Consider the following 16,912-nt stretch of genomic DNA (forward strand, 5'->3'; position numbering starts at 1 on the left):
CTCAGCTGGAGCAAATCAGTTCTGCTCCATGGAGAGCAGGGGACGATGCACGCTTACCCCAGCTTTGGGATATAGGCGGCTTGTGGTTTTTTTTTTCAGCAGGAAAAGATTTTTGCAAATGCTTTTTGATTTATGACGCTAAAGCTGTTTTTGTTTTGTTTTTTCTTTTTTTTTTTCCTATTTTTTTTTCAAGATTTTGTTCTTACCTTTTCATCAGCAAATTCTGCCCTCGCTGTGATTTCTGCAAGTAAGATTTAATTATAGGTCAAAAAGCTACTGTGCAAGCGCTTCCATTTAGAACAGATTAATTTATTTGCTATATCTTAGTTTGCTAAATAATTGCATGGTTTTAAATGAAGTTGCTGCTTTCTGATCCCTGTATTAGCATGGGCTAAGATTCTTTTTGTTATATGTAATCCATAGTATTGACCAAATTTGGCCTGGTTTCATTTAAATGTAAGCAGGTTGTCAAGGAAAAAATATTTAGTTTTACTTGGCATGCAAAATAGCCATTTTACTGTTGTTTTTTCAATTGACAGAAACATCCTTTAAGCATTCATTTATTTTGTGAGAATAAATTGAGGGTTGGTTACAGCACGTTTCCTGGTAAGAAAGAAACATCTTATGTTCCACATATATCATTATATCTAACCATTTAAAAGACATTATACACTGTTCAAATGCTAATGCCAAAATAGTGATTTTTTCCAATTACATTGTTATAATATCTTAAATATCACATATTTGTGAAATATTGTTGCTTTTATATTACAGTCCAGAAATCACCAAAAATACTTTGTCATCTGCTAATATTTTAAACTCCTAACAATCTTAACATAGGTTTCACAGCATATACATCATTCTTTAAATAATGTACTTTGGATACATTTTGGTGTTGTGTTTTTTTCTTTTTTTCTCCCCTTTACCAGGAAAACATTTATATTTAAATTTGATTTGAATATCAGAAATTTGCTGTAAAATCTGAATGGAGTTTTAGTTTTTCCAGATATGTTTGTTTGTGGGTTTTTTTAATGCATAGGTTTTAACACATTTTTAATGTTAGGAATCTGAAGCATCAAGACATGCTCAATTTTTTATTTTGATCTTCCTGACAGATTTAAAAAATAAAAGGAAAATGAATGTTTGAATAATATGCTCAAGCTTGGAGACGTGGGAAACTTAGTTCAAGCTGTTTTTTTCTGCGTGGGCTGTTAGCTCATGGTCCTGAAGGACCGCAGGGTGCGTCTTTGCTTTCTACCCCTGGCAGCAGCGGGCAGGGTGAGGTGCCTGGGTCGAGGCCGTGCTTTGTGAGCAGCACCACGGGACGGGGTCATGCTGCTCCCCTGTGGGGCGTGCATGGTCCCACGGGCAGCAGCTTCCAGCAGTGAGTGCTTGGTTTTACTTCAGAGGGAAACGATCACCCACAGGATGTGAGGTGGTGATCTCCAGCGGGTTATGACATCGTCACCCCCTTTTTTTTAATTTTCACAATTTTTTATTGTTTGAATAATAAAAGGGCTTAATGCAAGAAACCCATAATGCAATAACCCGTGCAGTTACTCTTTCCTTCACAATGTAGGGCTGCCTGAGCTGGGGCCTTTTTGGCTAAGTTGAATAAGATCCCAAAGGAAGGTGATGGGTGATGTTTGCTATTAGAGTTTCTTAACCAAGAGGCGAAAAAGGCATCCGGGGGGGAATATGAAATTTCTTTTGGGATATTCTTCCAAACGTGTAACACCTGCACAAGGTGGTGCTGCTGTTGGATGGGAGATGGTTCCTTCTGCGCACAGCAGGAACCTCTCTCCCAGTCATAATTCCCTCAGTGGATGCCATGGGGTAATTTCCCAAACGAGAACTTATCCCCGGCAGATCGGGCCATCCCTCAGATGGCAGCTAGCAGTAGGTGCTGGTGGTTTCAGGTGGCCACACAGCAGGTTTACTGGAATCATACATCTCTGCTGCTGCCCTGGCTGGGATGAGGAGGGCTCGGGCTCTTCCAGGAGATCCAGGAGCTGGAGAGGAACAGATTTCTCTTCCGCCTTGTCGGCCTTCTTACCACGGGCACAGCTCATCCTCCTCTGCTGGGCGATGGTTGCTCAATGTAGTGAAGAGCTCCCAAGCCCAGGGTAAGCATGAAGGGTTTAGAGGTCCAGGCGAGCATCTCCCTTCTTCTGCCAGCCCCATGGAGCCGTGTGTCTAATCCACAAGGGGCTGTGACACTACCCATGGTGGGCAATCAAAAGACGTAGGAGAGGGTGCTCCTTGCATAGCGTGGTGCTTTTCGTTGTCCAGACCCCCTCAGTTTTGTTAGAACGGCTCTCCTGTTTCCTTAGATGCTGCATCCCAGGGCTTTATTATTAGAAAAGTTTTCCTCACTGCAGGGAATAATGCTTGATGAATGCAAGAACATGGAGAACAGATGCAGGAGCCTTGGTGGTTGCGTCCTCCTGGCTCTGTCTTTAGTCTAAAGACCCCCTTTTTTTTTTTTTTGAGCCTGTCCTTCAAAGGTTTCTGACTCTGCTTGGAGTTTTTCTTTGAACTTTCTCCAGCTGCCCACTGCTCTCTGGGGTTAGACAGGTTCAGACACAGCACTCCCGTGCTGCGTGGGGCGAGGGTCACCTTGTGTGTCCTCAGGCTGTTCTCTCCTCGGACATCTCCCTGTGGAAATTAGCCAGTTTTTTGTGGCATCGTGATGTTTTTCCTGCTCAGCTGTGGTTGGTTTTCCTGCTCTGCAGTGTCCTCCAGGTTCTCTGGGTATTCCTCTCCATTAGCATGGTAGTCATTTCGCTAAACTTGATAAACGTGGGCAAAATTAAAATTAAACATGGTTGGCACTAAAACCCATACCTTTATTAGGGTTCTAGTTGACCACCCTTTGTGTTTTACATGCTGTACTTGCTGCAATGTTTGAAAAGGCCCTTAAACAATGCATTTCTAAATTTACGCTTTTTCCAAAGATTTGCTTGTCCCCTATTCCTGCTGATGGAGAGGAATGTGTTAGCATTAGCCTCCTGGTCCCACTCCGGCGTGGTGGTTATTGTCGGCTTCTTACGCTCCCTCCATAATTTCAACAGTGTGCAGTTTTTCATGCCCGGTTTGTTGAATTGTGTTACTAAACTCTGGTAAACAGATTTCTGTGAGAAGTGGCTGCAGTTCAATGGTGGATGAAATAATCTCTTTATATAAATTTGCTTGCAGACCTCTGGGAAAACCGGCGTAATATAATTGTAAGAATATATTTAATATTAAGGTTGTTGTGAATTGTCTTTTTTTGATTTTGAAATTATTTTTATTCCTTTTTTTTTTTTTTTTTTTGTCTTCAGTTTTGTGGCAGTGATTGAAGTTTGCCATTTGCAAAATGAACAGATTGGGGTAGGGGTTGTTCAGAAAGTCAGGAACAAATTAGAGGGGTGAGTCTTACCGGGTTTGATGCTTTCAACTCTTCCAAAGGTTTAACTAATTCCGATTTTGCAAGAATTTGAAAAATATATCTGAAGATCCTGTCTCCCTTCCAGAGGAAGGGTAAAACCCATGGTAGTGAAGACCAAATGGAAAGTACACTTACAAATTCCTTTTCCAGGCATACCAGGGCAGAGACGAGGCAAGTGTGCATTGGTCATTTGTCAGTGGGAGATGATCGTTGTTGTTCCAGCTGCTCAATAAAATGTTACCTTCATTAATAAATATTATAAATAAGTTATATGTACTTCTAAAATCTGCTGATCCCTGGAATAGGAAAATAAATGTTACAGCAAAGCCTCCCTTAAAAATCATAACTGTATGATTTGTTGGTATATATTTTTTTTGATTAAAAAAAAAAAAAGGATGGGGGAAGCGCTAGCTTGAAAAGCAGTATATATGTAAAGAGAAAATTTGTTAACTGATATGGGAAGATCTAACCCTGGGTCACCTGCAAATCTCTCAAACAAGAGCTCCAGGGCAAGTCCTAATTCCAGAGAGTAAAAGCGAAAATTAAAGCTATAGCTAGTGACTCCTCCAAGTTACCCGGGGTGGATTCATTTGAGTTTCGTTGATTGTGCTTGTGAATATAATGCGAAAGGGATGGTAGAGGTCTTCTCAGCCACTTCCCGTCCAAAGTATCTCCATGGAGACAGGAATATAACCTGATGGTCTGACAAAAGTTGCTTTTCATAACCAGAGGCACTCATTAAATAGTAGATGAAGCAGGAGGCAAACTTTTGCATTTTTAACCAACCTAAAAAAATGCCATTTGGAGAATGTGCTTTGTAGCGTAGTTTATCCAAATACCGCTGATATTTCATGACCTGAGAAACAGACCATTAATGTGATAGATTTATTTATCATTTTCCCTGCACCTTCAAGTTCCAAATTATCGCATGCAGTAAGTACAGAGAAAACACGGCAAATAAAACACAGATTGAGAAACATGAAATTGCTGATCTAATTCTCCAAATTTGCACAACTCCAGTTGCGTTTGAGGAGCCTTTAAAGCCTTCTTAGTTGTTGTTGAGAGGCTTGATAAGACCTTTCCAAGGTGGGAACGATGTTACCAGGAGCACACCAAGGCATCGCTTCCAAGGATGCATGCAGTGCCCCTTTTGGTCATCCTTTCAAGCAGGGTTTTCGGTTGTGCCACTGCAGCCATTTCACCATTTATAATTCTTTGTGGAAGGTATAATGCCATCACAGTTACAGTCTCCTTCCTCCAGATCTTGGGTTTTTCCAAGCACCCAGGGTACGCAATGGGCCAAATGCTCAAGCTTTCGAGCTGCAATCACTTGAGACTGACCTGCCTCCTAAACTTTTTATCTCCCTGCAGTGCACGAAAACCGGGCTGTTGGGGACGGGAAAGGCAGAGCCGGGTGAACAGGAAGATAAAACATTTTATGTTGAGTACTTTTAAAACTGTTCTTAATGTGCTATAAAACTGGATGCTTCACTTTTTCATGAACTGTGTGCAAAAGGAGAAGCACCGACTGTGAAGTTGTCGTCAGTTAGGTTTGTTTTATGGCTGCAGAGGCTGCCCAATAATGTGATCTCGGAAAAGGTAAACAACATAGTTTTAACAGTGAAAAATATGCCTAATATAAATACAGCTAAGTTCATTGCTGTTCAGAACTTGAAAAATATGACAGTAACATTACATTTTCTAGTGGAGTTAACGGAGGAACACAGTGCAGCCTTACAAGCAATATATCTGAGACAGAGAAAATAGGTAATACATCCAACTCGGGAGTCTCTGTGGCATTCACATAGAGGAAAGCGCAGTAGCTTTATTTAATTGAGAAAATGAATCAATTACAATGATGTTGCATCATCAAATGCAAGGGAAATAGCAGATATGTCATTACATCGGGTAACAGTGTTAAAAAGTAATTGAGTGTCTTAAGCATTTTGAATCAATTCCAGGTACTGGCACAGCTACCTTAATGCAAAATTTATGAAGATGATCTCAAAATAATATGTTGCCATCAAAATTGTGTAATAAAATCTGGTAACAATGTGTGTGTGAGCAAGCACACGTCTCTCCCTCGCTCAGAAGCCAGGCCTGCTGCTCTGGCGGGTGGTTGTAATGTCGCAGGAAGGATTCTGTAATACTTCGATTTGTGTTGCCTTATTTTCCATTAGAAGCATTCAGCGCTTTTATTAGAAATAATATTTTAAATCTTGTTCTGAAATTGGATGTAATCATGTCTGTGTTGAGGCTACTGTAGACGATCCCACCTCTATTCCTTTTCACGACAAGATCTATTTTTCCTGTAAAGAAATGTGACTGATACTCTGTTCTGATGAAAAACTGAATCACCTATTCATGTGCAGTGATCTAAAGGAGCTCAGAATCATCCCTATTGAATAAGCTGAGTCTATTCTGTCATTTAGCATCTGAAAGCGAAGTATGAAAAAAAGGCTTTTATAGCCACAAAATATTTTGCTTATTAGCAATAATGCAAAACAGCAAATTTATTCTATTGAATTATAATAGATTGACGTTGACTGTTCAGAAATATAATGGGTGATTTCTATCTATTTATTAATTTCTTCCCTGGAAAAAATAGAATTATACACATAAAGTTTATGTGTATATTTGTTTACTACTTACACTGTATTGAAGACTTCACGTGCATAATACCAGCTTTTTTCTTGGTGCTAGTTTTCAACCTCCTCTATATTACATTTTACTACCTGTAAAGTATTACTGGAGGACCATGCCTCTGGCTGGGTACTGGGGGAGAGCGCTTCCAAAGCTGATGGCAGCCCTACAACATTCATCATCATGGCACTATACAGCAGAGAATATTAAATGTAAGGGGCAAGCCAAGCAAACTGTGTTAGAACAGAAGACAACGTTTCCACTAAAGACTGCATTCTGTTTGCATTGTGATTATGTTGGGAAGCAAGCAACTTTGTGTCTGTTTGGGAAAAATACGTAATTAATTATCCTCACCCATTCGAAATGGTATGCATATACAAATGATCAGAATACTTTGACTTAAATCAGTCAGATAGTTTGCAATAAGTACCTGCTCCCTGTTTTGTATTTAATTATTTGTGTTGTAATTCTGCCTTTGTTTCTTTTTGTAATCAAAAGGCGCTTTGCTAATATGGGTCAAAATATTTTGTAGCTCTCTGAAGGCAATTGAGTGGTCCGTTACTACAAACTATTAATTAATTTCCCAACCAAACTGATGGTAAGAAATTTAGAAGGGTTCAGAGACGACTGGTAGCAAGTCTTCCCTTTGCCATTTCAACCAACACAAAGTTCATCAAACTTTCCACCTCACAGATGGCGACGTTCTACTTAGAGTCAAAGTAAAACTGGGTTGGAATATATAAGAAACTTGGGTAAAAGTGGAGTATGAAAAGCTTTCCTGAGTAGCGGCAGATACTTCAACCACATAATTAAAGTTTTCTTCACAAAAAAGCGATTGCGAGCTGAGTCTGGCAGTAATCCAAAATTCTAATTTCTGACTATGATTTAATTTCAATTTTAAATAAATCGGTTTTTAATTTAAAAAGAGTGAGCTTCATAACATTAGCAATGATTGCAACATTAAGCCCAGTGTTCACAATCTAGCAATATAAAACATTATTTATATCTGAATCGTAAACAGCCTTTTGAAATGGATTATGGTTTTTCTTCCTATTCTAATACAACCTGGAGGGTACTAAAAAGTGTTGTGTGAAATTAACATTCTGCTGACTTTCGCCTATAAATGAGAAGCGAGCTATTAACATTTGTGTATTTTCATTATGTAAATTGTGTTAACACATGCCCACAAATTGCCACCAGCGATGCAATAATTTTCTCTCAGTGATCATAATGTGTCCAAGTGAGTCATTTTGATTATGACATGCTAATTACATATTGCCTTTTTTCAGATTCAGAAAAACCAGGGATCTTTAATGGTAAGCTTTATGAGTTCAGAAAAAAATTCACTTTTCTTTTTCCTGATGGCTGCTTCCTCTGCATGCTTGAATGCCTTGTTTTAAACTTAGCAAATTGCATTTTGAAGAAAATGCAAACCTTTAACTGCCTGTATTAGATTAGGTACCATTAGAAATAATAGAACATCCTGAGCATCAATGTTTTTATAAGAGTTTGCTGCTGTTGATTAATCTTGCTATATTTTATTGCATTAATGATTTTTTCTTTCCACTCCACTGTAAAGATATTGCATATAGGCTAATACTTTTTCCCTCTCTTCTTTCCATTGCAGCCTCTCCAGTTATTGCAGTGCATTGTTGATGAGGTGAGTCGTCGTCTTATGTGCTTTCACTCCTAAAGTCATTCCTAATGGAGTGGAAAGCTTATATTTTGTTTCCTAATGAAGCACAATGCCCAACATCCTCAGAGCACAAGTTGCCTCGTACAGCTTGGAGCTGTCAAACATGAACTGGCCTTGTCCCACTTTATGCTGTTTTGCTACTCTTAATATTGAGTCTGAAAAACTAGATTGTCTCAAAGGCTAGTCCTTTTAGCTATTCAGGCCTTAAAGCCTCAACCTAGTCATGTTGGCTGATCCTGTGCATTTGCCAGATGAGTTGGAACAGAGACGTTCAAGTGGTAGCGTACTTTGTGTCAGGCATATTGAAGGTGGTTTAGACAGACAAGGTGCGTGTTGGAAAGAAGAGGAGACTGCGGTGTAAGTATTTAAATGTCTATTTTTACGTTCAATCAGAAGGACAAAATAAAAAGGTAAGGAGTAAAAGATCCAGGTGCGAGTAGCAGACTCCCTGTCTGAATTGAGGTGTAAGGAGGGAGTTGCAATTCTTGATAGCAAAACCTTTGAGTGCTTTCTCAGGGCTGACTGCCATCAGTTTTGCTTTGTTTGTTTTTAATTTTAATAAGGTGCTGTTGTTAATTAGGAACCGTGAACAAGGAAAAAGTCGTAACTTTTTAAAGACTTGCCACAACCTCTAGCAGCACGTCCTTGCTGGCTCGCCAGGTCACGGTTGCTGGCTGCTGGCATGGCCCGTTAGATGTTCGCTAGCCCCAGCCCAGCCCTTGCAACGTGTTTGTTGAGCTTGATCTAAGCTCACCCCAATGGTGCGATGCCCGAGTGCCCGATCTCAGTTGAGTCTCAATCTGTAACTACTCCTTGCGTGAACCTGCTGCTCTTACCTGCGGTGAACACTTTTGTCCTTTTATTAGAGAATGACTTATTGACTTGGCTGAACTTCTTTTAAAAGTGACATTTGGGCCTTGAGGGATGCAGTTAAATTGAAATGAACGAGAATCCTTTGTGTAAAGGAAGGAGGGAGTTCTTCCAGTCCTGGCAAGCCTCCAGCGGTGCTTGCTCTTTTACCTGGCTCTTTACGGCAGTCTGTTTCTTTGAGTGGTTTTTAGGCAATTTTGCTTCTTTCATCTTTTTCATCCATTGTTACTCCTATTAAGTGCGTTTTTGTATACGACATGAGAATTCCAAAACACCAGTGCTGGTTACACCAGTAACAAAAGGCCATCCCTGTCCTGAAGATGTGAAACTAAATATGCTCATATTTTTACATGTTTTGCTACTGCTAGGAAAATTACTTTTAAATGGACTAGACAAATTACTTTTAAATAGTAGCACCTAAATCCGAGTTCAATATTCTAAAACAGAGCCTTAAAGAGCTACACATTATGATGGAGCTTCTTGCAGCTTTCTCCCACATTTCTTCAAGACCGGGATTGCGCCAATCTTCTTACAGAAACCTCAACCAAGGAACTTGGTGTAGACACCTGAGTGCCAAGCTGGCTTTAACGTTAGCAGTCTGGTATTTACTCCTTTTAACTTACTTGGTGTTCTGCAGTATGCCACAGAGCCATCATTCTCCTGAGCTGGTGTTTCAGGGAGCACTGCGCTCGTGGGCATGTTGAGACTTCAGGTTACGGAGCATAGCTCAGCTGAAAGTTCTTTAAGTGCAACTCGCTTTGTTTTGCAACACACTCAGTGTCTAAATGGAAGTTGCATGCCATAACGTTTAGAGCCCGGGGGGAAGAGGAGAATGGATTGGCTCTGTAGTGTTATTTGCTCGCTCCGTGTGTATTGTGAGGGGGTCATTTAGTGAGAGATATAGCGTTTTGGTAGTGGCTGCCACACCTGGAAGTGCAAATTCGTGGCATGATGGTGTCTTGGAGGACATTTATATTAAGGTTATTCTGTTCTAGCTGATGGGCAGCACTGACTTCAACAGTTCCTCCTTGCCACCCCAGTGCTGTCCTGTATACAACAACCTCAGAGCAAAATTTGTGTAACTTCTATTTTTTTGTCCTCCTGGCTTTGTCTGTTGTAAGATGCCCATCCTGGGGACCTGCTTATTTGGCTAATACACACTCATCCTTCTACACAAAGACCTTTTTGAGAGGGAGTCTCTCTTGTATCTGCTACTCTATAGGTGTTGCTACTCTGAGTGTTAAAGATTAAAAATGTTTAGTGTTGTAAGACTGATGGTTTTGGGCCAAACTTTTCCCTTGGCTGTAAGGAGGTCCTAAAACTCGCAGGAGGCAGGATCAGAGCCCCTCTCCTGCAGCTGTGCTGTACACCCCATCCCCAGGGGAGCCCCAGGATTCCCCACTTCACTTAATGACGGTCATAGCAGCGAGGAGTGATGGTCTGTAGCTTGCTGCTTCCTCCAAGCAGACAGTGCACAGCAGTGGTCCTATAACGGGATATTTCCTAGAACTTGTTTCTCAAGTCCCTTAATAAATATTTTTTATGTGACAGAAGATAGTTGGGACTTCTGGCTCCTGAAAGTTGTGGTTAAATAGCTCATACCAAATTTCTCTTTGCACGACTATTTAATCTCTTCCTATAGCTTGGAACAGAGCATACGAGCACAGGAAGGAGTCATATCCCCAGTGCCCCAGGCTTGCTCCAGGCTCACCCAGAGAGATGGGGAGACAGCACCAATAGCTAAGACTGGTGGGGAAGGCTTTCAGCAGGCAAAGTGGTTGTCAGAGGCCTTTGAATAGACCCAAAGTACCTGATAAAAATATTATTTTTTATTTTCCATTATTTGAGGCCTAAATTCAGCGAATAACCAGGTGTGTTGATGGTAATTTATAAAAATATGGCAGCAACAAGACTTAAGTATCTGCCTTCATTAATTTGGTGTTACATTGTATGTGTGATGAACTGCATTTTCATAGATTTATTTTAAAAATTATACAAGTAGATTTGAGAAAAGTAATGATATCTTCTCATTTTTTGGTCAGTTTGAACAGCAATTTTAATAATAGATTTTTGGGAGATGGAAATGTATTCTGCTGTTTTTAACATAAGAAATGATCCAAAAAATCCAACTTCTCTTGAAGTTCAATATACAGAATATTACTAACACAGGTTGTCTTTAAAAATTATGAAAAAGAAGTAACATTAAGGCCTTGATTCTTCATAATAGTTGCTTATTGTATTTGCAGTTGATGTGTTGTTTTTTTTAGAACTGACCCACGTTCTACCAAAATATAGAGGTAATCCAAAAGTTAAATGTTCTGCTCATTCATAATCATCTTTAATTCATAAGATTTGTCGCAGACTGAACTAGTTAAGAGGTTGCTTGTGTACTACCTATGTATCCTGGACTCATCATGCTCTATAAGGTAGCACACGATGGAATAAAAACCATCCATTGAAGTTTTTAGATGTTCTGCAGTAGTGAGATTTTTTAAGCTGGCCTTTTGTTTTTTTCTTTAAACTCTCAGGGAAATGTGTGAGATATAACAGGTGACTTTTGCAGTTTAAAAAGTCTACCTGTTTGTTTCCTAGGACTTAAATTTACTTTGCAGAAATTCTGCAGAATGAGCAAGTGGTTTGAGAAGCATTGTAAACTGTGCCTGACAAATTTTTGTTAAATTATGTTATCGGGCTTTTAATGACATTGTTTCTGGGATGATTTTTTTTAATGCCAAAATTAGCGAGAATCATTGTGTGAATAGGATGCGTGCCTGCCAGGACCTTTATTTTTTAACATGTGGTAACTTACAGTGAAATCTGATCCAGCTACAAATAAGACACGCTCATTTAAGCAACAGTCCTAATCATAGCAGCATCTCCCACCATGATAAGACTCCTGCTTCTGGTCCAAAGATGAGGATAAACTGGTTGTTAATGTAGTTCATCCTGCAATACAGCCAGCAATAAAGGCAGTCTGCTGTTATTTGAGATCTGAGAGTAATTTAATATTCTAGCACTCAACTTAGTTTGTCTCCAACTCACCGAAATGTTATATGGAAAGCACTGAGCGGTGCAGATGAATCCCTATTGGGAAGGACATGCATCGCTTGCTGTGCGCAGAGCCTTTCCAGAAACGCTCCAACATGAAGGAGAATGGAGTCCTGCTGGAAGCAGGAGCCACTGCCTGGCTTGGAAGATGTCCTAGATGTGCCCCTATGTTTCAGGATCACGCAGCCAAAGAATTTGCAATGCAGTCTACTCAGCAACAGGACCATGCTCCAAAAGCTCTAGGTGCACAAAAAAAAAAAAAAAGAAGTTTGTATCATCTGAGTCTATTCCAGGCAATAAATTAGAAATATAAACAGCAGAACCCCAGAATAATGCCATTAATATTGCAGGCCCAGAAGTGATGCATCAGAGAAATGCAGGCCACCCAATTTCGCTTAGTGGGTTGACTCTGAAACCTGAAGATTGCAATTAAGATTAGTGTGCTCTTTAACCTCTCTTGCTGCTCACAGCCTCGGAATTCCTCCCACAATTTTTTAATTGACAAAACACCTTAACTGCTCCCTGCCCAGCCTCCAGATCTCCAGCAACCTCCCAGGCACCAGCATGGTCTGGTTTTGTGCTCACTTATGTGATGTTCACAAGAATCACCCAGTAAATCAAATTCCACTTCAGAGCAGAGATTATGAGAACCATGGCTTTGATTATAATTGTGCATTTTCCTTTTCATGCATTAGAAGACTCTAAGTTTAAAAGGTAAATGAGGGTGCTGTAAATGTCCAGTTCGGTAAGCAGCGGGTTACTGGGCTCTGCAACCCTGCAGCAGAAGGCAGGTTTAAGTTTTCAGGATAAACAGGGCTGTGATCATAGGGTATTTTTGCAGAAAAGTAGCATTGTTTTCGAGCTTCTCCCAACCTATAGTTGTTCCTTTCACTGTTATCTTGGTGTCAACACGTATTATGTCGGAAATTACTGTTTAGTTGCTTCCTTGTTGTGTTCCAGATGCAGTATTTCTAAAACCTTCTAAAAATGTCATTTTTCCTGATTGCCAGTCAGATCAGCAGTTAGTAAAACACCTAGGTGACTGCAGGCTTGCAGATGAAGATCCCAAAAGGCCAAACCCGACAGCTCTCCGTTTTTCAGCACGTCAGCTTCCCATCCTTTCCGTCCTGTGGTTTTTGGCTTGGCAGGTAGCTGCTCTGTAGCTGGAGATGGCTGGATAAACAAAACTTGCCCTGTGGAATGCATCCAGTATGCTGCCCTCCTGATTTAAGCAACTACTTCAAATTTTCCTTAAGCTCTCCAGGGCTATTTTGTTTGACCTTTATTTAGTTAGAGTATCCCTACTAGGAAACCAATTATTGCCAGCCCCTTGGGTGGTTGCTGTAAACTGGGTTTCTCTGTACTGGAGTAGTTGTGGTCACAAGCTCTGTAGTTAAGCATCAGCTCTGGTTTGTAACCCTTTCTTCTTCATAATCTGAAACATATTAATTTTGATTTCAAACTTCCCATAGCTTGTCTTAGTGTAATAGTGTCTTAGGTGTTGGTTTTGGCTTTTTTTTTTTAATATGTTCAAGTAAGTAAAAAAAGAACCTTATTTTTGTCCATCAATTTTAGTTAAAATACTGGGATTAGTGGACATCCAAATTAATTACATTAGAAGCTTCAGGAGGAAAGGCTTTCAAGAGCAAGTCCTATTTTTGCACATAGGAGACAGCATTGAAAAATCTTCATATTTTGATGAGTCAGGCAGAAATTTAAAAGAAAAATTAATTAGTTGTACTCGTGAATCCTTACCGTGACAGCTTCATGAGTGAGTAGTGAGAAGCTTTCCACGAGTTTCCTGAACATTTCTGTTAAGTGCCCCCACAGAGATACTCGGTCTCACAAGACTGCAGTTTAATCTAGCTCAAGGACTTTACAAACTTCACAAATCAAAGACCTCTTTTTTCTTTTTAAATTCATACTCTAGAAACATTTAGCAGCATCAGCTAATGCTAGCATAGTGTTAATGTTGAGCTATGAAGCATTTCAGTGTCCATAAATTTTCAAATTTTTTCATGGGAAAAACAACTTGGACTTAATACATGTATCCTATATAGTTATTTCTATTCCTTCTCTTTTCCTCCTGGTTAAATACATCCCTCTATTTATTGCTACAGCACAGCCTTAAAAATTCACAGTATGTTCAGCTTGATCAAATAACACAATGAAGACCATTGCCTCTTGAGTGCTGAATTTCTTTACCTTATGCATCAGTGCTACATTTTGCTCTTTCTATAAAAAGAAAGTAGAAAACTTGACAGGCTCTGAATGAAACAAGGTTTTGTTTTTTCTTTGGGAATTTCTTAGATTCTCATGAATTGATTCGAATGTATGGATATCTCTGTTTATCCCTGAAAATTTCTGGAGTTTTGAAGATTTCCATACAAGAAAAGCTGGTGTTAGAGGATGCCCACGTGTGTGTGCATATGTACGCATATCCACCGTAATTTGTCCTGTGGATAAGTTGTTTTGGGGTATGCTTTTATTGAGACAAAAACTGTGACCTTACTAGTGTATGAGATTCAGGGACTTATATAGGAACAAGGTAAAACCACAGGTAGGAATTGCTGAATAATTACCTTTAGACCAACCTGAGCAAGAACCTTCCCAAGAGGGCAAGCTCATTTAATGGTTCCTAAAACTCAATCTTGTGGATGTCAATGGTCATGCTTGATTATTTGCAGCAGTGTTTTATGAAAAAGCAATAAAAATGCATTGGGAGTGTACAGAGGAAAAAGGGAACAATAAATGGGTTTAGTTTTTCAATTGAGTCCCTTTGGTGCGAACAGGTAGAGGCTACGTTTCATGCTGCTGTGCCTTAGCTATTTGAAATGTGCGTATGTGTGTGTATCTACCCAAAACACTGCTGTGCTCTGCTAGCTTATGATCGACAAGAGACCAGCAATGAGAAGAAAAAATTCTTATGTTTGTTTTAGAGAGAAAGCAATTACAGTTACGGTTAAAGGATTAACCTGTTTTCCAGCTACCTGTACACTTATCTGCGAGGCCCTTTAGAGAGCCTCACTAACAAGTACAAAGCTTGGTAAGAGGTAGAAAATGTCATGTTGTACACTCTAGATTATTCCTAATGTTAATTACACTCCTCGGCTTCTTTCCTTGCCTGTCCTGGGCTCTGAAAAACATCCCACGGCAGCCAGTGTTGCAGAAGTGACAAGCCAATAGCTCCAAGTACCTGCTGACGAATTTAACCACGAATGTCTGCGTGCCTCCCGTACAAATGTAGGTTACTCATACGGTGTATTTTCAAGAACTTGGGGTGCAGGTAGTTCTGCCTGAGAGAATAGCTGGTTCTCACGTGATTTGAGGTGTTAGAGGTAGGCTGAGGGTTTTGGTGGATAAAACACTGGCCTTTCGACCTTGGTTCCAGTCCAGCTAGAGATCTGGAAATAAATGAGTTTACTGCTGACACTCCAATCCCAGCAGACGGAACTTCACACCAAAATGCCCCCACATATAATTTGTCACATTTGGCATCTGCTACTAAGAAAAGAGCAAGAAGCGACCTGGCGCAGAGATGTAATCATCTTTCACCTTCCTGCTAGGGGTGGGAGTATAATGGGGACAATCCAGAAATTCTTTTAAGTCTGGGCCTCTGAGCCCCCTCCAGACATCATTGCTTTCTGCAAACTTGTTACTTGTAAGAGTTCACCTGCCATTAGGCTGGTGCAGGGCTTTTGAAGTAGATTGGCTAAAAGTCAGCAATGGAATTTTTTTTTTTTAGGAATGCTGTAAAAGGAAGTTGACCTTGAAGGAGTAAATCTGAACATGTACAATATTGTAATTTGCTGGTCTCGTTGAAACAGCTCTGTAACTGCAGTGCGGTTATTACACATAATTGCAACTGGCAGCATTTCTGGTACAGCTAAAACTTAAGTTTGTCTGAAAAAAAAATCACTATTTGGCCGCAAAGTAAAAAAACAAGTAAGGGTATTATTTGAAAGCTTTAGCAACAGGGAAGCAGGAGTGCATACAAATTCTTCAGTCCTAGAGATTTGTCTAGGCTGAAGTGATAAGCCAAAAATGCTTTGTAAAGCGCACACATGATTTATTAAATACTGCCATTTCGGCATCAATGGACAAGTTGCAGAATAGGAATATCTGCCCAGAGGAGATGATAATTTCAAAGACAGGGTGTGCTGGGGAAACCCAGAGGAGAGAGTAGCTGAAGTTCGGTTTACTCGGTTCTGCTAACTTCCCTCTTGTGGCCATAGAGCCATAGGACCATGGCATTTCCTTCTGCACAAGCACGCACACTGAGGAGAGAGTATTGCAAAATCGCAGTAGCTCTGGAGCTGTGGGGAATGGGGAATTTTAACCCTTCGTGGAGAGGGAGTTAGCAGATGAGGAGGCAGAACTACTTGTGAGCTGTATCTGTTGCTTGAATTTGGGTTTACCCAGGGAAACTTTCAAGTTGGACAGAAAGGAGGGGAAGGTGCCTCATCCATATTTATTCTTCTTTCCATCATTTGTGAGTTTGCTGTACATTATTTTTTCCCTGAGCCTCAGCAGAATCTCTGCTACTGCTCTGCTTGATGGGAGCAAAACAGATCAGCAGACATTTCGGATAGCAGATTTGAGAAGCAGGTGAGAATAATGCTTACACCTGTCATTTGAACTCTTACTGCACAGACGGGAAAGGATTGGATGGCTTCTGGACACATTACTAGGTTGTTCACTCTTTGTTCAGACCTGTGGGGGTGGGAAAAAAAGAAGATGCAGATAGTAATGTCATCAGTCCCTTCAAAAGAAAGGGCTTTTGGAGGGATTGTTACAGTGTTCATCTTCCCACATCTTTGTCTAAATAATGGGACTTCCCCTAACTCTTGGAAGTCAATAGGGTTTATACCAGAGCGTTGGCACTCCATAAATTAAATATTAGGATCAGTGTTTGAAGTTTAAAGCCCTCCCTTCTCGTGCTAGCTCAGATTTTCTGCCGCTGTGCTTTTTTCTTTATGCCTGAGCACCTTGCTGACAAGTGCTAATAACAAAATGCCAAGAGAGGGTCCAGTCGGAGTTACCACACATTAAACATTCTGAACTTGTCCTTTTGCTCATAGATTGTGCATAATTAATAATTAAACGGTTTCAGTTGTAATGGGTTGACCTTCTTGAACTGTTCATTATTCACAAGGCAAAGGCATCACTCAAACTTTTTTTCCTATTGCCCTTCCCCGTTCGCACCGTATGTGCACGGTTCGGCT

General features: G+C 40.2%; 1 protein-coding gene across 3 annotated transcripts in view; it reads left to right on the top strand.

Annotated features, from left to right (window-relative positions):
- The window catches only part of MAP2K5 (mitogen-activated protein kinase kinase 5), a 125,872-nt gene that overhangs the window by 83,767 nt on the left and 25,193 nt on the right, over positions 1 to 16,912 (top strand). For 2 of the 3 annotated variants that reach the window (XM_027465713.3, XM_027465712.3), the window contains 2 exons: positions 7,363 to 7,389; positions 7,701 to 7,733. In XM_027465713.3, the coding sequence (XP_027321514.1) occupies positions 7,363 to 7,389; positions 7,701 to 7,733 (60 nt within the window). Of the gene's footprint in view, positions 1 to 4,801; positions 4,871 to 7,362; positions 7,390 to 7,700; positions 7,734 to 16,912 lie in introns of all 3 variants that reach the window. The other variant, XM_027465711.3, reaches the window with a different exon arrangement.

Source organism: Anas platyrhynchos, chromosome 11 (genome assembly GCF_047663525.1).
Source record: "Anas platyrhynchos isolate ZD024472 breed Pekin duck chromosome 11, IASCAAS_PekinDuck_T2T, whole genome shotgun sequence".
NCBI lineage: Eukaryota > Metazoa > Chordata > Aves > Anseriformes > Anatidae > Anas > Anas platyrhynchos.